The sequence below is a fragment of the Dermacentor albipictus genome, chromosome 8, assembly GCF_038994185.2.
Source record: "Dermacentor albipictus isolate Rhodes 1998 colony chromosome 8, USDA_Dalb.pri_finalv2, whole genome shotgun sequence".
NCBI classification, from domain to species: Eukaryota; Metazoa; Arthropoda; class Arachnida; order Ixodida; family Ixodidae; genus Dermacentor; species Dermacentor albipictus.
The window spans coordinates 45,945,681-45,971,762 of NC_091828.1; the positions used below are offsets into that span (position 1 = coordinate 45,945,681).

General features: G+C 44.4%; 1 protein-coding gene across 1 annotated transcript; it reads left to right on the top strand.

Moving 5' to 3' along the window:
* The first annotated feature begins 154 nt into the window (after nucleotides 1-154).
* On the top strand, nucleotides 155-22,949 carry LOC135909724 (zinc finger protein 782-like). The gene is made up of 4 exons (XM_065441777.1): nucleotides 155-275; nucleotides 751-858; nucleotides 12,495-12,701; nucleotides 19,473-22,949. The coding sequence occupies exons 3-4, from the start codon at nucleotides 12,509-12,511 to the stop codon at nucleotides 20,519-20,521; spliced, it is 1,242 nt and encodes a 413-aa protein (XP_065297849.1). The 5' UTR covers nucleotides 155-275; nucleotides 751-858; nucleotides 12,495-12,508; the 3' UTR covers nucleotides 20,522-22,949.
* The last annotated feature ends 3,133 nt before the right edge of the window (nucleotides 22,950-26,082 follow it).

Below are 26,082 nucleotides of genomic sequence, written 5' to 3' on the forward strand. Positions count from 1 at the left end.
CCCCCTCTCCATGCTCTGGCTTCTGGATTGAATTGGCGCGGCTCGCTACATGCTTTCGCGCGCTTTTTCGAGCGCACATTGGTGTGCGCGTGGTTTCTGCACTAGACTTTTATACAATCGCCAACAATCGCTTGTCGCTGCTTTCTTTATTTTTCTCTGGATTGATTCGATACCGAAACTAGCCCTGCTGTGGAGTTGTGTCGTGCTATGCATGGTGAACGAGCAGGTAAACAAACGCACGTCCCTAGTGCTGTCGTTTGGGAGCACCTTCAAAGGTAAACGTAGATGAGCGTACGAATCAGCTCATTATACCTACGTCCGGTGCTTTCATTGTTCATGTTGTAACGGCACGTTTGTACACATGAAGAAGTAAATGAGCGGTGGAAGAGGAGGGTCTGGCGGCCTCTCCCCATCCAGTGCTTTAGTGCCAAGCTTTCTAAGTTGACGTATCCCGCCTTGTAACAGTGTGTCATGTGTGTAACTTAGCATCCGTGATCGACATTGTAATAACACTAATACGGTGGATAGTGTGTCTGTGCTGTTTTTAAGATATCAGTTACAAACTACCCAGACGAACTCTACACACTCGTGATGTTTCCACCGAAAAGAACTTTTTTTTTTTCGGTTGAGCGAGGAACGTATGTTTCACTTTGTGGAAATTACGTACTGGAGTGCTCTAGACCCATATACCTTGATGTGTGTATCGTCATTAGTCTTATTTGTTTTACTGTGCTACTGCTGTCTTTACAGCTTCTGCTGATTTTAGTTGTGCCCATCAAGATCTAGCCTTCTTCTGCATCGTTGACAACATTTAGCCGCAAGTGCTGATTGTTGCTGGTTGGCTTAGTCCAGGATCTGGTATGTGCATTCATTTGCCAAGGCATGCTGTTGCTTCGAAAGCTTGAGCTGATCTAGTAAAGGAAGATTAAATCGAGTAATGCATGACACCCTATCACTGCATGTTGTGCTATACCAGTGGCAAAGCATATTCAGATTTAGGCCAGAAAGGCTGGCCAGTTATCTGTTGGAAGTTCCCACAATGCATTAAATGCACATATCAAATTGCCTACACCAAAATACTTATAGTATTGTACTGCACTTGATGCCTGATGCCATCACAAGAGACACAGTAGAAGAATCCAGAAAACTTGTTTCCAGCTTTCTCAAGAGAATAAATCTTGAGAAATAATCGTGTTGCAAACTATGGCTGATCGTCCTCAGCTGTGAGTCCCTGTGGGACTACTGTTGCTTTCCAACGTACCTTGTGTCAGGTGCACTATCACTTGCCAGTTGCATCCTCATTGTCTGACTCATACTCATAAGACTGTGTCGATGTCTTAAATGCATTTGCTGTGCCACAAGCGATGCCTGTGAACAGTTGCAAAACTCTTAGTATATATTAGGTCTCAAATGCAGGAAATGCCAGTAGGCCGAAACAATCGGATAAATTTGTTCAACATCCGAAATATTTCTGCAGGCCTGCAGGTATGCCTAAACGTCTCGGTGTTTGTCTGAGTTGTGATCGGAAACTGTTGCCGTATTGTCCTTATGGTCATATATTATTGCAACTTTGCCACTTGCTCTGGGCTTTATGTGTAACAGTGTGGTGTACTGTGCATTTCATTCTGGCATGGACATGTGGCTGCTATGAAATATTTTGAAGTGGATTTCTTTGGCCCTTTCGACCATTTTCGTTGTTAGTTGGAGGTATGTAATGGTTGGTGGTCGGACTTGGCAAGCAACACTTTCATTCGCTGTTTTTCGTTCTTTCATGGGATTGTTCTTTCGTTGTTTTACGTTCTCAATTGTTTGGGCTATTCGCTTACATTGACATCATTGTGTATGGTCTCTGCACATTTTTTCTTCGCTGAAGTTCACACTCTTATTTGCTGAAAAAGGCACCACCAATCTTACCAACAAGAGCTTGGGGCCTGCACTCTTGCTTGCTAACATTGCGCATCTTTGACAAAATTTTGCCTCACCTCCGTTATTACAGCAACTCTTCTCTTAAGGAGGTGTACACTATTGTTTATAACCTGCAAGAAGGTTAAGCATTGTCATTGCCTCTCATGGCATATCACATCGTGGCAGATGTGTCAAACATGAATTAAATTTTTGGGTTGTATGTGTCAAAACTACAATCAGATATTAAGGCACGCCGTAGTGGCACACTATGGATTAATTTTGACACCCTGTTGTACTTCGAAGGGTCCCTGCAATGGTTTGGGACCGCTGTGGTTGCTTTGTGGCTAAGGTGTTGGGCTGCTAAGCACGAGATCATTGCACGAGAAAGCATACTTTCTTCTGCTGATTGGGGAAAAAATTCAAAAATACTGCTCTACTGAGCAAATTCAAGCACCTTAGATAGTGTAGCTTAATCCAGAGCCTTCTTGTCTGAGTGTTGCTGTAGCCCTCATGTTGCTCTATAATAATGTTGCACCCAGTGAGTCTCTTAGTTATGTCTAGATCGTTGTAGTGGTGTAAGAACGTGAATATAGATGAATGCAGAATGTCAGTTGACCCCTAGGTTTGAGGGAAATAAAATTCAAACGAAATTCCTCAATGCAGTTAACTACAAAACATACTTCATTTTATAAATATGCCCATTCATTGAGGGAGGCGAAAACATCGCGGGAACTCTCAGGATTCTGGTCCTGGGACAGCTTTGAGTTGCGACATCCCACAGCACATCATCAGTGATGACTAAGCAGGACTAGACATGCACAGCGCTGTCATCGGGCAATGAGCAACATGCACTGTGCACCTGAGCTGCATGGCAGCAATCACTTCAGTTGATCTGGGGGCGTCTCGAGGTGAATGCTGGCCATATGTTTGTTTTGGTCCTTTCCTGTCGATAGCAGCGTCAGGTTTCTTGCAGAGTGCTTGCTCACTGGAGTGGCTGATGGGACCCCTCCTGTACCACCAGTTTGTCCCAGTGGATAGCTTTTCTTCCGCAGCACGCTTGTTACAACGTGCTACCAGCTCATCTACCTTTGCTGGTGCGAAAAGTGAAGCCTTTTCCCTTTGAGAAATGAGACACCACCGAGCAATTCAATTGCCTTTGCAGTTAATTGAATCTGCTGTCGTCAGGAAAACTTGTACATGGCGCTTACAAAAAAATTCCACCTCGATGTCTTCAAGTTCACTGTAAACAGGGTAGAGCCATTGCACAACAAAGCTTATAGTGAAAATGGACAGTTGCTCGGTTTAACTTTCTATGCACGGAATACACTGCCAAAATCCTGCTATATCATTCCACCCATTTTATCAAATTGCTTTCAAGTGCATTCATAAAGTCGAGCCCTGACATGCAATTGTTCCACACCAAGCCGTATTAAACATGCGTTTGCACAAAGTTTCTAGAGTTGGCATGTTTGCCACAGTAACAACAAAAACGATGACACTGTTTTCATTTTTGACAAGTACAAAAAGAAACCATTATTTTGTTTCACAGTACACATGGCAAAGACAGGAAGATTGTGCCAAAGGTATCTTGCTGCACGTGGCCAAGGCCCCAACATCTAATTGGTAATTCAGGCACATTTGGTTGCAGCATAACATTTGCAAAATGCTGTACAACATGGTTACTGGCACAAAGTGGAATTCGAATATGTTCTTTTTCACAGCATAATAATGGCACAATCGCCGATTGATTTTTTTGGACACCCGATTTTCTGGGCTTGCCCAAATATTTGGACTCTCAAATGGTACCGCCACTCCATAGAGGCATTGTATAACAACAGCCAAAATTTTGCATGTGTCAAGCTCTTCTCGTTTGATTTTTCACACTTTTTCTCATGCAAACAACATTGCCATGATTTTGTTTTCCTGCAGGCTGAAACCAGCATTGCACACATCTCACGTGCCACTTCAGAGCTCCCATTTCCAGTACAGCCTTGATAGCAGGCACCACTTGCTGCACTTTCTTGGGAACCCTTGCACTGTCATTGCTGTTGGCACTCGTTAGCCGTATATGGTTGGTGATACTGTTTGTATCGCCTCTTGTGGACATTGGGGTTTGTTTCAGCTGCATACCCCGATCCTAGGCTTAGCTGCTTCAACAACCGATCATGTTTAGTGGTTTCATCACCAACTGCTAACAGTGGCGCCGGCACTGCCTTTATTCTCTGCCTTCAACTCAACAAAGGCTTCGAAGCGAGGAAATTATAGCAGGCTGACCATGGAAAAGAGAGCCGTCATTATAAGTCAAATCTGCTGGATTCCAACTGAAGAATGTCAGCTAAGGTGCCCACCTAGAACTTGAGGAAGATGGACCAAGGGATTATCCACACACTCAAGCAGCTCCATTGGTCACGTGTGCTTAGTCGCTTGGTGCTATGCGTGGACAGTGGCGAGAGCTACAACGTTGACTTGATCTCTGCAGTCGGGATACTTTCAGATGCATGGAGACCTTGACCGAGAACGCAATCCAGAGCCACGTGGATTTTACGGTTCAACATAAAATGTCGTCGTCGTGCAATGATTGCAACTCTAGCGAGCCCCATCAGTCCCCTTCATCTTCTGACCTCACTGAGCACTTGCGTACTGAAATAATGCTTGAGCAGTTCACCAACGCTGACAACATCTATTTCTTTGCTGAACTTGCCAGCGACAAAATAGTTCATCAGGTGCTGTAAGATAAATCGGGTTTTGGTAGTGAGAAGCCAGTGACTGTGCTGCCAACTAACTCTGATCTAATGTGAGTCCACATGGTGCTTTCAGCTGTTTATAGTGATAATGTCACTTTTGTCGAAGTATGTGCTGATCTATTCGTATTACAACATAGCACCCCACAGAAAAATGTAGAAAAAAGACCCCTTGGTAAATAAAGTGACATTTTTTTGTGCGTATGAATTCATTTTTTTGGAATTCCCGAATTTTCGGAGGCAATCTCAAATTGGTTGGCGACTGTAAAGAAGTACAAAAAATAAAATCTCAGAAAGCTGCAATACATTTCAGCAGTGCAAATATTTACACTAGAATATTTATACTTATCTCTTGGGATGGCTGAAAAATGCATATCGCCCGAAAACGAGAAAGAATGGGCAAATCATCATGAGAGCAATGTTCAGTGAAATGGTTGACATCTCAAAATTTCACATATTCAAAATGGTTTTTTTTTTTCCGCAGTCCTAAAGAAGTCGAGGTCCTTTGCCTTAACAGGCTGGGTGCTGTCTGGCGGCGGGCTACCTTGGTCCAATCAAAGGAAGCTTTGTGCAAGAATTTCGTCGCACAAATGGCATTGCCGCTTGTCTTGCCACTGATTTTCATGGATCCGAACTTTATATCCTCGAACTCTTGTACATTTGTAACAAGCCTCTGTCACACTAGATGCTAGTGTTTACAAGATTGTCAACGTGGACTTTGTCAATTCTACCGAGAGGAAGGTTTACTAGTATGTGCCAAGTGCCATATTATTAAGATATTATCGGTAGATACCCGAGAGACGAGCCGCCGCGAGAGCGACGACAAAGTGGGGCTGTGCCCTTGACGCGAGAAAAAATGTCGGCCTGGCGCTCTGGCTCCAGTCCAGTGTAAATAGCTTGTAAATAGCCTCTTCCGTCTGTATCTTTCTACACGTAACATTCTTGACGTTGATGGCTATCCTGTCACTGCACTCATCGATACAGGCGCACATCTTTCTATTATGAGTGCTGCCTTCCGACGACGACTCAAAAAGCTCCTCACCCCAGCGTCGGCACGCGTCGTCCGCGTTGCGAATGGCGGTACTGTGCCTATTATCGGCATGTGTATGGCACGAGTCAGCATTGCCGGCGCCACACCCCTGTCCTCTTCACCGTGATTGCTCATTGCCCCCACGACCTAATTCTCGGCCTCGACTTTCTCTCCACACATTTTGCCCTTATTGACTGCTCTGCCAGTACCCTTCGCCTTGAGTTGCCGATTCTCGCAGAACCTCCTGACGCACCCCAGTGCCGCCTACACCCCACCAGCTTTATTTGCCTGCCGCCAAAATCAATAGCCTATATTGAACTCTTGCCTTCCCCACCAGTCCCTGATGGCGAGTACCTCGTCACTCCTCTGCCCGACATTCCACTACAGTATGCCGTTACCGTGCCTCACAGTATACTTACTATAACTGCGAACCGCACTTTCATGCCTATCTTAAACTTTGGATTGGCTAAGCAAATTATACCGCAAGGTATTTACCTTGCCAACGTTGATTGTCTCGGCGACCATCACGTGGCAACGTTATCGACCGATGCTTCTTGCGAGCTTAACAAGCCCATCGTGCCAGCCTCGGCCGCCGATCCCAAGATACAGAAAATGTTTGCAACGGACCTGTCTTCTGCGCAGGTTGAAGACCTTTACCAAATATTATCGTCCTACCGCGACATTTTCGACTTCGACAATCGTCCTTTAGGCCAGACACTCGCATTCAAGCATCGGGTTCTTACTGGCGATGCTACCCCTATTCACCGACGACCGTATCGAGTTTCTGCATCGGAACGCCGAGTAATTCAAAGCGAAGTCAACAAAATGCTAGACAAAAACATCATTGAGCCTTCTTCGAGTCCCTGGGCGTCACCTGTAATGTTGGTCAAGAAGAAAAATGGCACGTGGCACTTCTGTGTAGACTACCGCCATCTGAACAACATTACTAAGAAGGACGTCTACCCGCTCCCACATATAGACAACGCCCTTGACTGCCTCCACGGTTCCAGCTATTTCTCTTCTATCGATCTTCGTTCTGGATACTGGCAGATTGCTGTTGACGATATGGACAGAGAAAAAACCGCGTTCATCACACCTGATGGCCTATACCAATTTAAAGTGATGCCGTTTGGATTATGCAACGCCCCTGCCACCTTTGAGCGTATGATGGACTCCTTGCTCCGTGGTTTCAAATGGTCCACATGTCTCTGCTACCTCGACGACGTCATCGTCTTCTCGCCCACGTTCGACACTCACCTTGAGCGTCTAACAGCTATACTTGATGTATTTCAAAAGGCGAAGCTGCAACTTAACTCGTCGAAATGTCGTTTCGGCCACCACCAAATTATTGTTCTGGGCCACCTTGTTGGTGCTTTGGAGTACAGCCTGATCCCGACAAAACTCTCACTGTCCGAAACTTTCCGGTTCCAAAGACAGCCGCAGACGTTCAAAGTTTTGTCGGGCTATGCTCGTACTTTCGTCGTTTCGTTCAAGATTTTGCGGCAATTGAATTGCTAGACCTCTCACTAATCTTTTGAAGAAAGGCGTATAATTCTCGTGGGGCACTGCAGAAGCCGCCGCCTTCTCTCGTCTCGTCACTCTTCTCTCCTCACCACCCATTCTCGCCCACTTCGACCCTGATGCCCCTACAGAATTGCGTACAGATGCCAGCGGTCATGGCGTAGGTGCCGTCTTAGCCCAGCGTCAGCGTGGCCAGGATCGTGTTATTGCTTATGCAAGCCGCCTCCTCACACCATCGGAGTGCAACTATTCCATTACGGAATGAGGATGCCTTGCTGTAGTCTGGGCGGTTGCAAAGTTCCGTCCTTCCCTTTACGGTCGCCCTTTTTCCGTGGTCACTGACCATCATGCTCTCTGCTGGCTCTCATCCCTAAAAGATCCTGCAGGCCAGCTTGGTCGATGGGCTTTGAGACTACAAGAATTTTCGTATTCTGTGGTCTAGAAGTCTGGCCGCCTGCACCAAGACGCTGACAGCCTGTCGCGTTACCCTGTTGACGACCTTGACTCCTCCAATATTACCAGTGCTGCTTGTGTATTCTCTGTGTCACAGCTGCTTCATTTCGCCCATAAGCAATGTCGTGACGCCAACATCAGAGGACTCATCGACCGGTTTGAACACTCTCCGGCCGATGCCACTCTACGCCTCTTCGTCCTCCGCGACGGTACTCTGTACCGTCGTAACCTTCATCCGGGCGGCTCTGAGTTCCTACTTGTAGTACCTAAACACCTCCGCTCAACCGTTCTAGAAGAGCTCCATGACACACTAACGGCAGGACACCTCGGCGTATCTCGAACCTATGACCGTGTACGTCGCCGTTTTTTCTGGCCGGGCCTTGCCCGTTCCGTACGGCGTTACATCGCCGCTTGTGAACTTTGCAACAACGCAAGAAGCCTTCCCAGCTCCCTGCTGGTTACCTGCAGCCGCTCGACATCCCTGCCGAGCCCTTCCATCGTGTTGGCTTAGACCTTCTCGGCCCATTAATGGAATTTACATCAGGAAACAAGTGGGTTGCAGTCGCGGCTGACTACGCGACCCGCTACGCCGTAACCCGCGCTCTTTCAACCAGTTGCGCAACTGACATTGCGGACTTCCTTCTACATGATATCATTTTGATGCACGGTGCTCCGCGTCAATTGCTAACAGACCGTGGCCGTACGTTTTTGGCGAAAGTCATTGACGACATCATGCGGGCCTGCTCCATTCAGCATAAATTTACTACCTCCTACCACCCACAAACGAACGGCCTCACTGAGCGTTTGAACCGCACCCTTACAGACATGCTATCCAAATACATTTCAGACGACCACCATGACTGCGACCTGGCTCTACCCTACATTACCTTTGCATACAACTCTTCCCGTCTCGAAACTGCCGGCTTTTCCCCGTTTTACCTCTTGTATGGCCGCGAACCGACGCTACTACTAGACACCGTGCTTCCGTCCACCACAGCTTCACCTAGCGCTTATGCCCGTGATGCAATCGCCCGTGCTGACCATGATCGCCAACTTGCGCGCGTTCGTCTACAAGTCTCTCAAGACAAACAGAAGCGACGCTACGACCTCCGTCACCGTGATGTCCATTTTGCGCCCGGCACCCTCGTGTTGCTTTGGTCACCATCGCGTAAAGTTAGCCTTTGTGAGAAACTGCTTTCCTGTTATACCGGCCCATATCGCGTGCTCCGCCAATTGACCGATGCCACCTATGAAATTGTTCTAGCCACGCCCACTACGTCCTCTGGTGTGACAACCAGTGACATTGTCCACATCACCTGACTCAAGCCCTACAACTCTCCACGTGCCTTGGATATTTAAAAGCACTGTGATGGCACTTTTGCCGCCAGGGGGTAGTATTACGATATTATCGGTAGATACCCGAGAGACGAGCCGCCGCGAGAACGACGACGATGTGGGGCTGTGCCCTTGGCGCGAGAAAAAATGTCGGCCTGGCGCTCTGGCTCCAGTCCAGTGTAAATAGCTTGTAAATAGCCTCTTCCATCTGTATCTTTCTACACGTAACAATATATTTAATAGGAGCAATGATATGGCTTCCTCCGATTTATTAGCATAGTGGCAAGCACCACCTTGCATGGCCCTGCAAAAGGTGTGATGCATCGCACACTGTACTCTTTGATACGACTTGCGTGGAAGGGCTTTGTGGACCCTAAATATGCTTTTGTGAACCCCTAAATCAGCAGTACTTCAGCGATATTGCAGGTAGACAGCACATACTGAAGAGCTGGGAAGGTTTGGTCCAGCAACAAACGTGTCCTAAATCGTGAGTGTGTGCACTCTTGTCACACTCTTGTCAGTACGTTTGTTCGAACTAAGCAAGCAGTACTTGTCTATTGTCATTATAATCAGTTGCCCAGGTGGGAAGTCTTAGCAGTTCAGCAATAGTCTCACTAGTTTCATCTTCCAATGACCATTTGGCCTTTTTTTCCGAGTTTTCAAGCAGCCATGATGTGATCATTGTTTGCATGTACATGCTGAGCATGCCACACCACCGAGGCGATGCCAGTGACAGGCTTCAAGGTGCTTAATAAAAATGGTAGGCAATCTTAATTTTTGTCTTGGGTATCTCTTAGTGGCACTCGTACCTTGGTGTTGTTCTTTAAGGAGACAGTTCCTTGAGCATCGTGTCAACATTTCTGCTGTGCGGCCTTCATTCTGGCTAAAGACAAGAATGTCATCCATGAGGTTGACGACTCCTGTTAGTCCGCTCAGGATTTTGGACGTGTGCTTCCCGAGGTATTTCGGTGTTGATATTATGCCAATCGAATGGGAGTCTTGTAAAGCGCAAGCATCCAGTTGGTGCTATGAATGTCATCAGCGCTTGGCATGTCGGGGAGAGGGAGATTTAGTGGAAGCCGGAATATACATCTAATCTTAAAACAACTGTTGCTTTACCTAGCTGTTAGCTCACCCTTTTCTGTCCCTACGTATCCTCCCAGTACATACCTTGAGTGTTTTCTGTTTACATAATAAACTTTCTTCGTTCTTGAATCAAATATGCCTTGTTTAGTTCTTTTTCACGTTTTTCGCATTAATTCATAGCATCGCCTTGTTGCAAAATAACATAGTACCAAAATGTATTTGACACGTCAAAGCTACCTACTGTCTTCATGTCCCACTCATGTTCCTTCAACCAGAAAGGTTTTTAGTGTATATTATTAAAAAAAATATACAGTAGAATCTCGATAAACGGAAATCGGTGAAACGGAATCAATGCTTAAACGGAACAAACGCCTCGCAGTTGGTTTGTTTTGTATTAAGGCAATGTAAAAAAAATCCCATTAGTCGGAACTCGAATTTTCAGACCACCGTATAAACGGAACCGAAAATAGACTCGAAACTGCAACTTGACGTTCACGCAGAGCCCCATCGCGGTACCCATCACTGTCTTCCCACTACTTCTAGTATGCCTGTCTAGTATGAGTGGTGCCATTCAAAGAAAACGGTTGCGAGAGCTCAAACAAGCAAACATAAAGTGCTTTTTCACAAGCCAATAAATCGCAGTTCCCACTGATTTCCGTGGAATAAGTGGACTATTGAGATTGTTTTTTTTTATTTTAATAGTGCTCTGAAAATAAGTTCATTGCTTACTGCTTTTGTGCAATAAAGTTTGTGCCCATAGCGTACCATCCTCTTTAATACCTAGATTTTGCATCTGAGATCCGCTTCAGCGGAGACTGCCTATTGCGCGCACGCCTGCCTCGTCGGGACCAAGTAGTCTGGAACGGATTGCGAAATCCTGAACCTTCTCACTCTAAACGAAACTCCTGATAAACGGAACATATTTTCCCAGTCCCTTGAGGTTCCGTTTAACGAGAGTCCACTGTACTTGCTGAGGCATGCTTTCACACTCTTCTTGGGAACGGTGAGCTTAGGCGCCTGCCCACCCTGAGCTGCAGCCACCGTGGTTGTGGCAACCACAACATCGGACCAGCTCGGCAATGCTAAAGCTGATCAAAGAAAAAAAAAAACTACCAGCAGGAATTTTGAGCATATACCTCTCTTTGCCATGCATTTTTTAACACCTACTAATCTTGAGAAAATTTTAACTCTTTGAAAATCCGCCAAGGGAATTTAATGCTCAAAACTTCAAGACTCATTGCATGACATTGTCAAAAGACAACTGAATGCTTACAAAAAAGGCTAGGAACAAATTACATCAATGAAAACCATAAACCTGCTGTCATGTCCTAATAACACGCAAAAATGAAAGTAAGCATGTCGTTTCATTCACATTAGAATAGAGTCGAACCCAGTTATAACAATATTAAAGTGCCACAAAAATTCCATTGTTGTAACCGATAATTGTTATAACCGGGTTGCGTGAAAAAATCAAAGTGGGAATGGTGAATAGGCCTGTGTTCCTCCCCACCACCTTCCTTCATCTAGCTGCTGACTGTGTTCCCTCATTTAATTGCTTCCTGGGTGCTCAGATCATATGTAACAAGTCGTGGCTGTCGGTGTTAAAGAATGGCACTGCTATAGCAACTGCAAAGAAGGGTCACGGTTTCAAGCAATATGCGAGGTCCGCCGAGGCATCGCTCCGGCGGCCTCAAAATGGGCCTTTTAAAGAAATGTGAGAAGGTTGCCGCGACAGCCTGTCGGCTTAAGAAATCCAGGAGAAATGCTGAGGCAAAATCGCCACAAGCATCTAGCCACGTACTTCTCACTGGCTTGCACGAGGAAACCCGATGTCTGTCGGCCTTGCAGACTTTACATGAAGCTCGCTGTCCAAGGCATCCAGATGGTCCACGTAGTGCAGCGTGTTTGAGTAAGCTGTTAATGTGTACGGCAGGTAATCGATGCCCTATCAGGGTTACTGAATTGGTACCAGTGGAACAGATGTGCAATCGTAGGCAGCAGACAGCTAGTGTGAGAAAATAGAAAATTTGCAAGCTCAGGATGGTATCAGCTTGCACAAGAGATAGGGAGATTGGAGATCTTACAGTCTACACTAAATAGGCTGATGGCAATGACCTCAGAATGTTGCAATCACTTTTCATTAGTTGGACTACACCAATAGCTTTAATATATGTATCAGATGAAAAAGTGTCTGAGATACACTTTGCTATCGTAAGCCTTCCACAAAAAAGAGGTAGCCCTGCTTTTATATATTCAGTGTGGATTGTCCTTTTGTAGCCCTTTAGGAATACTGAACTAAAAGGGCTGTTTTGTGTTCCTTGGCTATGTGTTGTAAAGCGCCCCTTCATTTATTCTGTTGTTTTATTTACCTTGTGGTCTTGATGCTGTAACAGGACTGCAATAACCTCAATTATTTTTTGCAGGCCTCACAAATGCGATGAGCCTAGCTGAAAGCATCGCGGCCAAAACGGCATGCCACAGCCCTTCCAAGGTCGTCGGTCAGGTCGAGGTTGGCGCGCAGTGCAGCTTGCCTCTGGCTGACAAGTTTGTCGGATGCTCGTTCAAACCAGGGAGCGAGTCTAGGAGCATGCAGACTACGGAGACTGTGGATGAGTTAAGCTCCACCTCAGGTGACCTGCACTTCTCTTACATATGCTTACATGTGTGGGTGTTGTAAATGGCTAAGTCTGCCTAGCTTGGTACAACTTGCTCAAGTGTGTATGACGTTGCTGTCGACGACAAATTATCAGGCTTGTGATCCTTGTCTGCATACAGATTGGGGCAAAATGCAAAAATAATGCTCTACTGAGCACATGAAGCACCTTAGATGGCAGAGCTTAATCCAGAGCTCTCTTGTCCTGGTTTTGTTGTAGCCCTTACATTGCCCTACAATAACGTTACACCCACAAAATCTTTTATTTATGTCTAGATCGGTGTATTAGTGTAAGAACGTGAATATAGATCAATATGGCATGGCTGTTGACCCCTGTGTTTAGGGTGAATAAAATTGAAACAAAATTCTTTAATGCAGTCAACTATAAAACATACTTCGTTTTATCAATATGCTCATTCATTGAGGGAGGCAGAAACCACGTGGGAACTGTCAGGATTCTTTTCCAGGGACAGCTTTGAGTCATGACATCCCAGGGCACATCATCGATGATGACTAAGCAGGACTAGGCATGCGCAGCGCTGTCATTAGGCAATGAGCAACATGCACTGGGCACGTGAGGTGCACGCCAGCAATCACTAGAATCAACCTGTAGGCGTATTGAGGTGTCTGTCGGCGATATGTTCATTTTGGTCCTCTCCCATTGATAGCAGCTTCAGGTATTTTGTGCCGTGTCTGCAGGCTGCAGTGGCTAATGGGACCCCTTCTGTACCACCAGTTTGTTCCAGCGGAAAGGTATTCTTCCTCAGCACTCATGTTACAATGTGCTACAAGCTCATCTACCTTTGCTGGTGCGAAAAGTGAAGTCGTTTTCCTTTGAGACATGAGACACTAGTCAGCAATTCAATTGCTTTTGCATTGAATTGAATGTGCTGTCGTCAGAAGATTTTGTGCACGGTGCTCAGAAAAGAATTCCGCCAGAATGTCTACATGTTCATTGCCAACAGTGTAGCCATTGCACAACGAAGTTTATACGTAGTGAAAATCGAGAGTTGCTCGGTTTACTTTCTATTCATAGAAACCAAACAGTGCACTGCCACAATCTTGCTTGGTGCTTCCACCCATCTTACCACATTGTTTTCAAATGCAGTTATATATTCAACCCCTGACATGTTATTTTTGCACACCTAGCAGTATTAACACGTGTTTAGACAAAGGTTGCAGAGTTAATGTGTTTGCCACAATAATGACAAAAATGATGACGCTTTCCCCATTTTATCAAATTGAAACAAGCAAATTTTATTTTGTTTCACAGTATACAGTGTGGCAAACACAGGAGGATTGTGCTAAAGTTATCTTGTGACATCTGACCGAGGCCTAACCTCCCCTTGGTAATTCAGGCGCATGTAGTTGTAGCGTGAGATTAGCAAAATATGGTTTACAAAATGTTTACTGGTACAAAGTGGAATTCGAATATGTTCTTTTCACAGCATAATAATGATACAATCGCCGAACAGTTTTTTTTTTTTGGACACCCGATTTTCTTGGCCTGTCATGTCATTTGGACTCTGCCATGGTACACTCACTATGCTGCATGTACTTATGTATAACAACGAACAAAATTTTTCATGTTTGAAACAGTTCTCGTTTAAATTTTCTAAATTTTTTTCACGATCGCAAGTCCAAAGATACCGCAAACGAAAACAACATTTCTGTCATTTTGTTTTCCTGCAGCCTCGAACCAGCGTTGTACACATCCAGCCTGCCAATTAAGAGCTTCTCAGCAACACTTCATTTGGGCCTAGTTGGTACATACTTCTGAACTAAACGTAACAGTGCAAACATATAAGACGATCCACAAAAAGAAAGACACGACACACACTGGCGCTGACTAACAACTTCTTTTTTCCTTCCATCGTCGATGCATTTATATACCTAGGCCACATAATCGCGCAGGCGCACAGTACGCCTGCCTGTGTGTGTCGTGTCTTTCTTTTTGTGGATCGTCTTATATGTTTGCGCTGTTACGTTTAGTTCATAAGAGCTTCTATTTCCAATACAGTCTTAATAGCAGGCCCCACATGCTGCACTCTTCCGCGAGCCTTTGCGCTTTCATTGCAGTCGGCACACGTCAGTCACGTATGGTCAGGGATAATGTATGTACCGCCTCTCGTGTGCATTGTGGTTTTCTTCAGCTGCATACCATGATGCTAGGCTTAGCACTTCAACAACCAATCTTCTTCTACCATTTCATTGCCACCTGCTACCAGTGGTACTGACACCACCGTCGTCGTCCGCTTCCAAGTCGATAAAGGTTTCAAAGAGAGAAAATTGTAACAGATTCACAACGAAAAAGAAGGCCACCATTATCAGGAAAGTGCAAAGCGACCTGTTGCAATCGGGCGTTGCAAAATAATTAGAAATCTTGAAGCAGACAATATCAGACTACATAAACAACCAGGTGAAGGATTTTGGAAGCTGCCTAGAAACCATCTTGATCCCGACAGAAGAATGTCAGCCAAGGTGCCCACCCAAAACTTGAAGCTATCCTCATGTGACTGAAAGCGATGATCACCGTGCAAGTGCTGGTGTCCAGTGATGCTTTAAATCAAAAGGCAGAAACCGTGGTGCTTCAGGTGAACATTGAGGGTTTTCAACTTACTGATGGCTGGGTCCAAAATCTTAAAGGGCCCCTCACCAAGTGTGGCCCCTCACCAAGTGCGTATATTGCAAAAGTGCATCTATGTACATCGCACTGCTGTGATGCTGCCCGTAGGACACGTGACTTCCAGAATTATTCAAGGCGGCATTCGTTACTTGTGTAATCTCTTGCTTCAGTAGACGAATGAAAGTTAAGAGAAATAATAACATTGTCATACTGAACGTCTGCATGTTCTTGTTTTACTTTGCATGTAGCAAGTGAGATGTACTTCCGTTTTGTCTGTTTGTTCCCACGTTGTGCTGTCGCACATGCAGACAGCGAAATTATGTCATTATCTACTGTGTTCCAGAATGCAAGCATGCTCTGTGAGTTGCTTCTGTCTGCCTCAGTATTCGCATAGCACTGACTTGTACCACTGGTCAGGTGTTCTTGTGCATAGCGCACAAAATTGTGTGGTGCATGAAATGAGACAAACACAACAGCTACCGCACGATGCCATCAGCGGAAGTGTACTGCGCAGCAAGAAAGAGAGGGGGGAAAATGTGCCTGTGACGTTTGCATTATGTGATCCTTGAGCTCCAGTATGGGAGAACGCAGGGAAGAAATTCCACTTGTGGAGGCTAGAAGGGGCAAGTAGAGAGTGTCTCTCTTGGCAGTGGCCCTCGCCTCCTAAAATCGTAGGTTCGCGGCACTGAAATATTTCTATCTCGGCTATTAATGAACCAATCTGAAAAATCCTTGTGGCAGAATGCTCCCTGGACGGCATGTAACTTCCAGCGTATAACCAAAATTTGCTATGTGGCCTGGTGGGGGGCCCTTCAAGAAGAGTAGCAACTTAGGTTTTAAGAATATGTATGGTGAAAGTGCTACCATGGCCGAGTCAGCTGTTGAAAGTTATCGTGGTAGGATACAGTCATTGCTCCAGCAGTTAGTGTCAGAAGGCACATTTAAATTATTTACTCAATTCTATCACACCGTCGGTTATAACACGCCGTTTTCTGTGACCAAAAAGAAGGGGGGGAATAACCGCTCCTGATTGTAACACGCACCCGTTTGCCATGACCTACAAAAAGGAAATTCTTTACAGTACCGCGCACCTCAATCTTTCACATTTCCCAAGCCGAAACGCAGAGGCACCTTCAGTTGACTCGCTAGCAGCGTCAACGGCATCAGTCAGTAGCTGCCATCTCTTCGCTGCGCAACGTTCCTATGCGCCTACACGCTGCGTTCCGCGACCTGCCAATAAGCGAGGCAGTTGCGCCAAGCTACGCTCCGTTTGCAGCGGCTGGTGCGAAATGTTCCGCACGAGACGGATTCTCCGAGGCTCAGACGGGGCTTATATTATAATCCATCTGCCTTTATAAATAGTTTATTCTCAGCCAATTCTTTCTGAGCCTTGAGCGAGGCAACCGTTGGAAGTCCTTCGTCGGCTGCTGCTGCTAAACGAGCTGCCTGAGCAGAGGCCCAGCGCCAGAATCCAGAGGTGTGCTACGCCAAACCAGGCATTGGTGCAGCAAGTCGAGCATATATCCATCTATTTCTCCAACCGCAAAGCTTCCTTCATGAAAATCAAAAACTTGGAGTGGAGTGTTTCTTGAAGAAGGAATATGTGTGAAGAATAAAAAGTTGTCTGCAACTGTACAGACATGTCTTGCTCGAATTATTTGCCTCAATATATCGAAAAGCCAAAACAGCTAAACAGCTGTGCCCAAATTTCACATTAGGAAGTAACGTAATCGTCGGCAATTTTTTTTAAGAGTGAATTACCATTAAGTTGGCGTTTATATCTTGTATAATAAAAAAAATGGAACAATAAGTTGGAGAAGAAATACTGGCATCTTAGCATAATACATATTGAATGCATTGCTCCAGAGAGTGCTAACTTACATACTGCTTCCTCTTTGCAATGGAGCAGTAAGTTATGGCTCAAAAGCACTTCTTTTCTTGCTCAAGACAGGAATTTTTCCTGCTCTGAAAGCTGCTCCAAAAGACCAAGTGTTGCTTCCATCACCGTGTACGCTTGCCTCCCTTGTTTTTATCCAGCTGTGTTTAGGCTATGTTTTGTTATACCTGTTGTATATTATACTACTTCATTCTGTTGGACTGCCCAAGGAGGCGCCCAAACATATATATATATGTATGTATATTTATATAAACACCCTCACTGCTACCGAGGGGTAAGTTGGGCACGGTGCGGAAATAGTGTGTGTGTGTTGATTATTCGGTGCCACTGCCGATGCCCAATGCCTCCCTTCGCAAACACTACAATACCTTCACCTGCTGGTGTGTTAAAATGCGTTGCACTTTGCAAAAGAGGCGGATTGTTTGTACTATTCCTTGTCAGTTCCAGCATTCATTTGCAACTATATTGTGATGGCAGAGCACAAGGAACAGAGTGCACTCAAGAAGAAATTGCCGTACTTCTTCACCTATAACTCGCACCAGACATCATAAAAATTTTGCAGTAAGGTTAGGATCGGGGTGCGGATTATCAAAATTTCGACTTGAAGTGTAGCTCCATGGCAGCACAGCGTGCACTGCTGCAAAGCCACACTTCAGAGCAAGCTTCTCATCTACTCACACTTTCGTTATGTCCTGGGCCACCCCACCATTTTTCTAACCCTGTGTGTTGAAGCTCTGTTCTTCCTTCCTGTATTGTCGGTCATTCTCCTCCTCTGCATGGGTCACCATTTTCCGTTTAGCAGTTCGCGAATAGTGCACATGGCATTGGCAATGTAGAACTTGGATCACGATAAGCCGTGCTCAGTGGCCTAGCTCCCGTCTCAGAAAACAGTAAACCTGGCTGAAGATATGACACGAACAAGTCATTTATCCCAAATGGTCACTTTTTTGTAGACATCAGAGGGTTGCTTGCAGTTATTTTGTAGGTTATATGCCTGCATTTTTTTTCTTTCTGGGCTCCTTTGGTAGAGAATGTGGGTTGCATGCGTTAGTGGGTTATATGGCGAAAACTATGGTATTTCCTAGCCGGCTCCTTGCAATCTCAACTTACAGAAACATTGCCAAAGTTCAGTGGTTAATCAAGAAGAAACCCACTAATGAAGTCTCATGTAAAATAAATTTGTTGTACCAGTGAATAACAAATTTTGCAAGTGCCAAATAAGGCCTCCGGGCCTGAAGTGCTCATCAAGGTTAGGAGAGCAAGCTTCGTGAAAGCATTTTTCAAAGTGTTTTTTGAGGCTCAAGGAATCTGAGAGAGTTGTCAACCTATCCACATTCTGTCACTTATGATTTTTTACTTGTCTTTAATATACTTCTTATAAGTGACTTCACAAACAGGTTCATGAAGCATTCAAATGCAGAAATATTGAGTAAATTAAAAAGGACCATTAGAAATCCTTATGTTTCATCATACTTCATACTTCAATAGGTAGTGAGGCACTGGAAGTGGTAAGGGAATACATCTACTTAGGGCAGGTAGTGACGGCGGATCCGGATCATGAGACGGAAATAATCAGAAGAATAAGAATGGGCTGGGGTGCGTTTGACAGGCATTCTCAGATCATGAACAGCAGGTTGCCATTATCACTCAAGAGAAAAGTGTATAATAGCTGTGTCTTACCAGTACTCACCTACGGGGCAGAAACCTGGAGGCTTCCGAAAAGGGTTCTATTTAAATTGAGGACGACACAACAAGCTATGGAAAGAATGATGGGTGTAACGTTAAGGGATAAGAAAAGAGCAGATTGGGTGAGGGAACAAACGCAAGTTAATGACATCTTAGTTGAAATCAAGAAAAAGAAATGGGCATGGGCAGGACATGTAATGAGGAGGGAAGATAACCAATGGTCATTAAGGGCTATGGACTGGATTCCAAGGGAAGGAAAGCGTAGCAGGGGGTGGCAGAAAGATAGGTGGGTGGATGAGATTAAGAAGTATGCAGGGACAACAGGGCCACAATTAGTACATGACCGGGGTTGTTGGAGAAGTATGGGAGAGGCCTTTGCCCTGCAGTGGGTGTAACCAGGCTGATGATGATGATGATAATGATGAATTCACCCTGAAGATCTCTCAAATAATAAAAAAAGATAGCTTGTCATCGAATTTAGCATCTGTGTTCTTTTTTGGCATTTCATAATAACTCTTACTTTTGTTTTATTTGTGCAGCATCAAGGTCTTCTATTTCGTCAGCTGCCAAGTGTGACAACTCAGAGCAAGGATGCCTTCATCGATGTCACCTAGGTGACTATGAGGCTGATGAACTGTGTCATCTGGAAGCACATGCCAGCATCCATAGTGGCGAGAAGTCATTTCAGTGCCCTTCATGCCATAGGAGCTTGTCAAACAGATACAGCTTAAACGTTCACCTGCGCATCCACACAGGCGAGAAGCCATTTGAGTGCCCTTTATGCCCTCAGAGCTTCACACAAAAGTGCCACCTCAAAGACCACCTGCGCACCCACACAGGCGAGAGGCCATTTGAGTGCCCTTCATGCTCTCAGAGCTTCTCACAACAGGCCCACCTAAAAGCCCACCTGCGCTCCCACACAGGTGAGAAGCCATATCAGTGCCCCTCATGCTCTCAGAGCTTCACATACAAGGCTAATCTGAAAGTTCACCTGCGCACCCACACAGGTGAGAGGCCATATCAGTGCCTTTCATGCTCTCGGGGCTTCAAAAACAGATACGTCTTAAAGTGCCATCTGCGCACACACACAGGTGAGAAGCCATTTGAGTGCACTTCATGCTCTCAGAGCTTCTCACAACAGGCCCACCTGAAAGCCCATTTGCGCACCCACACGGGTGAAAAGCCATTTCAGTGCCCGTCATGCTCTCAGAGTTTCTCACAACAGGCCCACCTGAAAGCCCACCTACGTACCCATACAGGCGAGAAGCCGTATCAGTGCTCTTCATGCTCTCAGAGCTTCTCACACAAGTGTCACCTGAAAGTCCACCTGCGCACCCACACAGGTGAGAAGCCATATCAGTGTCCTTCATGCTCTCAGAGCTTCTCATACAAGGGTCACCTGAAAGTCCACCTGCGCACCCACACAGGTGAGAAGCCATATCAGTGCCCTTCATGCTCTCAGAGCTTCTCACAAAATGGCCACCTTAAGAGACACATGAGGCGAGAAGCTATTTCAATGCCCGTTATGCCTTCAGAGATTCTTGTTGAAGATTGCCCTGAAGACACACTAGCGCATTCATGCAGGTGACCGGCCACATAGTTGTGTCTGCTCCTGGTCCTTTACACTGTCTCATCACTTAAGCAGACATAAGAGATCACAGCGCTATGATACTGTAGGGTAGGTCAACAACCATGTTGAACAGTAGCCCGAAATATAAGTGTATATAAAATGAAATGTAAATAAATATATTGTGAGCATTATATTACCCCTTCATCTTCTTCATCTGTATATATTCATCATCATGGCCAGCGTCGTCTTCTTCAGTGCGTGAGCTGCAAAATATACCGTTGGGGCTTAACAGCTGTCTCGCAAATGGTGGAGGTGCGGGGTATCGATCCCCATACCTCTCGCAGAGCAACGTTCTGAGCGAACCTTGGAAGCGCCAAAAATCTGCCGAATCTGGTGTTTAAGTGCCGCCCAGTCAGGCAAGGTGCTCTCGCGGTTGAGAAACCAAGTCCTGGCAACGTCAGTAAGATAGAATGCGACTTTGCAAAGCTTGTGCATGTTATCTCACCGGTTAGACTCACTCACGCAGTCATAATTGTCCAGCCAGTCATCAACGTCGTCACTACAAAGGCCAGCAAACATGATGGGGCCGCGCTGCCGCATGCTGATGGTCCATGAAGGAACGGCCGGTGGGGCAGAGACGGTAACGCCGGAGGCTCCTGGAGGATCTTCTTGGGGCATGCTGGCGGAAAGGTGAAGCAAGCGGCGGCCTGAACGAAGCTCCAGGGAAACTCGAAGGCGCAGAGGACCAAGGGATCGAAAGCAGCCTCCACCACTTGCGAGACAGCTGTTAAGCCTCAACGGTTTATTTCGCAGTTCGCGCGCTGAAGAAGATGAAGGGGTAATATAATGCTCACAATATATCTACAAATGTGTAGCATGTTGCATGGTGTTCTACTGCATCAGGTAGCACACGTGTCTCCATGTGCTCATAAGAGGAAAGTTTAGCTCAGGCCCAACTCTGATGCTGCCTATTCAAATAGTAAAATGCAGCAACACTTTTCTGAGATAACCACTGGGCCAATTATTATGAAATGTGTTGCTTTTGAAACTAAAAGTTAAATTCTAGTGACTGGTAAAAATAGAATTTTAAGGCCTTCATGTTATAACAGGAATTTAAAAGATTTGAAAAAAATTGAAACAAGAAGTTTATAAATTCATAGCTCTACACCTAGAATAGATATACAGTAGTAGTTTTGTAAACTGCATACGGTAGATCATCCAAAGCAGAGCAATTTGATGTATCAATTTATATCTTTTGTCAACTTGCTACATTGTTTATCAGGTTTTTGCAAAGTCCTACTCACATATTAGTGCTATATTTGAAAGCCTTATTTAATATACCAGTTTTGTCCGCTTTAGATGTCCTATTCGATGCATTTTACAGAATTGTTATATCATCTTTCATTGCTGAGTTAGAGTTGTAAACTTAATAGTTTCGTTATCTGGAAATTTGTGATTTTCAACAATTTTTTTAAAAGATTCATGGCCTAAATAAAAAATTCACTACAAAAATCAAAATCAAATCAAATCAAAAATTTTATTCATCTTCATTTGGTACATAGGTTTTCATTTCCTGTCCAACCTAAGCACAGCGTGCTTGTTGAGTCGCTAGATTCTAACTATTTCTTTTGAATGCAACAAACCTCATCAAATTTGGGGCTGTAGTTGTTGAGAACAATTTCTTCTTTCACATGTATTTTGATTGGAGCTGCCGAGCTAATGCTTTCTCTTAAATGGTCCCTGAAACACTTTTCTGGGGTCATCATATTCGCTCAAAATCTTTTCTCAAGATGTTATAGAACACAGCAAAAAGAATTATGAGAACTGATCCATATGAAGCCGTTATAGCTGAGAAAAAATTGAAAATACTGTTGAACCTCGATATAATAAAGTCTGTAAAATCAGCGATTTGCTTTGTCATATTGTGCTTTCTATTTTTCCAAAAGTATTCAACATTTGTTATAACCTCAGAAACTGCTGTTTGCATGCCCCTACAGAATATGTATGTTAATTGTAATAGTTATAATTACACTACAGATGTCTGAATTATCTGATTTCTATAAGTACTGTTTTTTTTTCGGTATTGTCTTTTGGTACATATGAACTTGTTCTGTTAGACCCACTCATGTATTTGTTTCTTCTAGGTTCTTGTTTAAAACACGTTGGCAGGCTACATGGTTTGAATCCATGATAGAGTGTGTAAGCACGACTGAACAAGCCCATAGAAAGAAGCAGGTACACAGAGACAGTGCTGACTAGGTTCTGGTATACATGGTTCATCCTGGAGGTGCTTGATCTTACTCTATTCGCACCTTTTTTTACAGATGGGTACTTTTTTAGGGCAATTGATTGTTCAGTAAGCATTCCACTGTTTGTCTCATCAGAGCAGCAAATAAACGCCTGTGCTTAATGAGTATGCATTCTCTGTTCCTGGTATTTTAATACTTGAATGACAGCATGCAATATAGAGATATCAGCATTTTATTGTACAGTATCTGGCATTATAAAAGAAGTGATGGCGGTTGTAAGTTCATTATTAACACAGAAAGAACTTGTTATAACTAACACACATGAGTAATTTGAGTCTTGAGTCAATTGTCAAGTCCACCGTGCCTCATTCATTCCTACATTTTATTTAAACTATTCTATCTGCATTCCTATAAGCACTGGTGTGACACATATGTAGAAATATTTGTATAAAATTTACATTTTCAATCAAGCATACATCTGCACTGTATAATACATATGTGCCCAGAAAGGAAGTACTAATTGGGCTAATCCTGTTTTTTGAAGTTTGAAAAGAGTCTTTGTGAACTGCAGCTGTACCAGTCTCTCGTAAGGAATTTCCTTACAAACAATATTGCGCACAGAACATGTCCTTAAAATAATAAATCCAAGAATTCACTGTTTTAAGGGTGTGCGAATATTTGATGCTTTAAAATAGGCACTTCGTAAATACAAATATTTTCCAATAACCTTTGAACACTTAAAACATTACCTGTGCACAAATAAAACTCAAATGGAAAAAAAAGTATGATAAATGTCATCCCCATGGGCATAGTCTAGGCATAAAATATCAGAAAGGGAGTAGTAGAGACTATACGTTTCTAAGGGATCGAGGCTTTCCTGGCTCTAGAGGGATAACTGAGCTCTCTGAAGAGCCCTTTGTATGCAAGCAATTTCCTCATTCGTTCCTTGTGCTCCATTTGTGCTTCTAGTAAACAATGATTCATAATGTGCGGTAGAACTACAGGAACTTGCCAATCTTATGAACACCAGGATGTGCCCTTTGTTTTACACATATTATGACACTCACTGTTCATTATTCAAAAACTATTGGAAACATATTCTACCTTTGTTTCACTTTTGGCAGTATTCGATTCATATTCCCTTCAATCCAAAAAATTACTTCTATATTTGGCAACAAGTACCTACATGTAATAAATAAACATCCAAGGCTTTTTTTTTTGCTAGTTTAACTTTTAAGGATTACCTCCACATCCACTCAGCGAATTTGGTGACACATACGCCTTCAGACTTTGGCACGTTACATCCACGTGAAGAGGCACTTGTATCAACATGTGCCCATTTCAGTGCAGGTTCTTCTTTCAAAGCTTGGTTATTTTTAACTTGTGAACTCAAAAAGCAATTGTCTATTAACACTGTTATGTGATATAGGTGTCTACGTATTAAGTCAAATGTGAATTGGGAATATGCATGCACATGCAGTACATATGCTACATGGCAGTCTGTTACACAACGTTACCATATGCTTGGACATGTTCAGCTGCCAAGGTAATTCATAGCATGTTCCAGTATAATGTGACTAGTCGTTTCATCCTGTTTTAAAAGTGTAATGAAACAATTTGTGAATGCTGATCTGACATGACACATGACACTGACAACATCACAGTACCACAGTCAAGTATGTTATCACTTATGTAGGCACACATTGCTTAAATTGTTTAGTTATATTAAGATATAGCTTAGCTGTGCTAAAGGTTGCTGAGATAGTTTTGGTAATCAGTTCCTTTATGTAATGGCTCAACAACGAAGTACTTGTTTATTCACTATGCCTACAAAAGATTTCTGTGCACAGTCAAATACTTAGTGATAAATTGTGAATGTTGCATGCCTCGCTGGGACATGTTGTTCTCCAAGTAAATCGCTGCCCAATTTAACATCGTTGTACATGAAAAGATGTTTACATGTGCACAACAAAAGCTAATTGCATATTGTCTTTCTTAGTAAATGCACTAAATTGTGTGAAAATTCCATTTGGCTAAGTAGAACCAATATCTGTATGCCTTGTTTAGTTCGAGCCAAGCTACATGTCCGAGGCATTTAGAACATAAGCAGTGTAGATGCATCGTGAATGAACCTACTTAGTTGTTTTGTTGGAGTGGTCCTTTTATCTACAAGTATGTGGAAGCAAAATGACATTACCAATTCTGTTCTATGTTCAGGCTCTGTTCACCATAAGTGACATAGATCACTTCAGATTCCGTTGGAAATTGGGCCAGCATACAGGCCTTTCTTAGGTAAAACAATGCACAGTTACACAAAGCAGGTGTTTTCAAACGTTTTGCCTTTGGTGATACCCCACCAGCTTTTGCATAGTGCTTCACAATTTAACCCCTCTCTTCTGGCCACGGCGGCCGGAATCCCTGCCACGGCGGCCGCGTTTCAGTGGGGGCGAAATGCGAAAACACCCGTGTGCTTAAATTTAGGTGCACATTAAAGAACCCCAGGTGGTCGAAATTTCCGGAATCCTCCACTACGACCTGCCTCATGATCAGAAAGTGGTTTTGGCACGTAAAACCCCACAATTTAATTTTAATTTTTAGCCCCTCCCTTCCTTTTCCTAGTCATCTGCTTACACACAGGATTAACACAAGGGCTAATTAATACTCATGGAGAACGGAATGGACATAAGAGGGGTGTTGCTTCACACTCAATGCTGTGAGCACGGAAAAGCTGGCATATCTCGGAGGAAGGATCGGGGCTGGGGGGGTTGGGGGGAGTCTTTGGATATGCCTTTGGATATGCCTTTGGATATGCCTTTGGATATGCCTTTGGATATGCCTTAGCATTGCTGCTGCGTCTGGGTTTGGTCTCCAATATATGCAGTTCGATGTGTTATCTTTACTCTCAAGGGCCATTTTTGTTGAAGAGGTACGCACGATGATATATGGGGTGGGCAATTCTTTTTCTGCTCTCCGGGTTGCACTGTGCAGGCGGACCATATGGCTGCCTCCATAGGCACTGTGTGCCATTAACGGCCTGTTCATGCAAACAGATGTGTCAGATACACAAAAGCCTATAGTATCTTTTTTGCAAAGAAATGTTACCTGGCACTTGCATTCAAGAATCAGCCGCAGTACTAAGCATAAATGCCCACGTCGCATGAAATCTATCAGCAGTGGCGTAGCTAGGTCGTCTGGCACCCAGGGCCCATAGGTCTTCTGTCACTCCCCCTCACGGGTGTAGCTGGCAGAAAGAGGAGTGTCTTCAGACGTATATTACACCCCCCCCCCCCCCTCCGCCTTTTGGCCCCTTGCACCCGGGGCCAACACTAC

Coding starts and splice junctions, on each gene's coding strand:
- LOC135909724 (XM_065441777.1), top strand. CDS start 12,509: ATGAGCCTAGCTGAAAGCATCGCGGCCAAAACGGCATGCCACAGCCCT. Junction 12,702..19,472: donor TGAGTTAAGCTCCACCTCAG/GTGACCTGCACT, acceptor TTATTTGTGCAG/CATCAAGGTCTTCTATTTCG.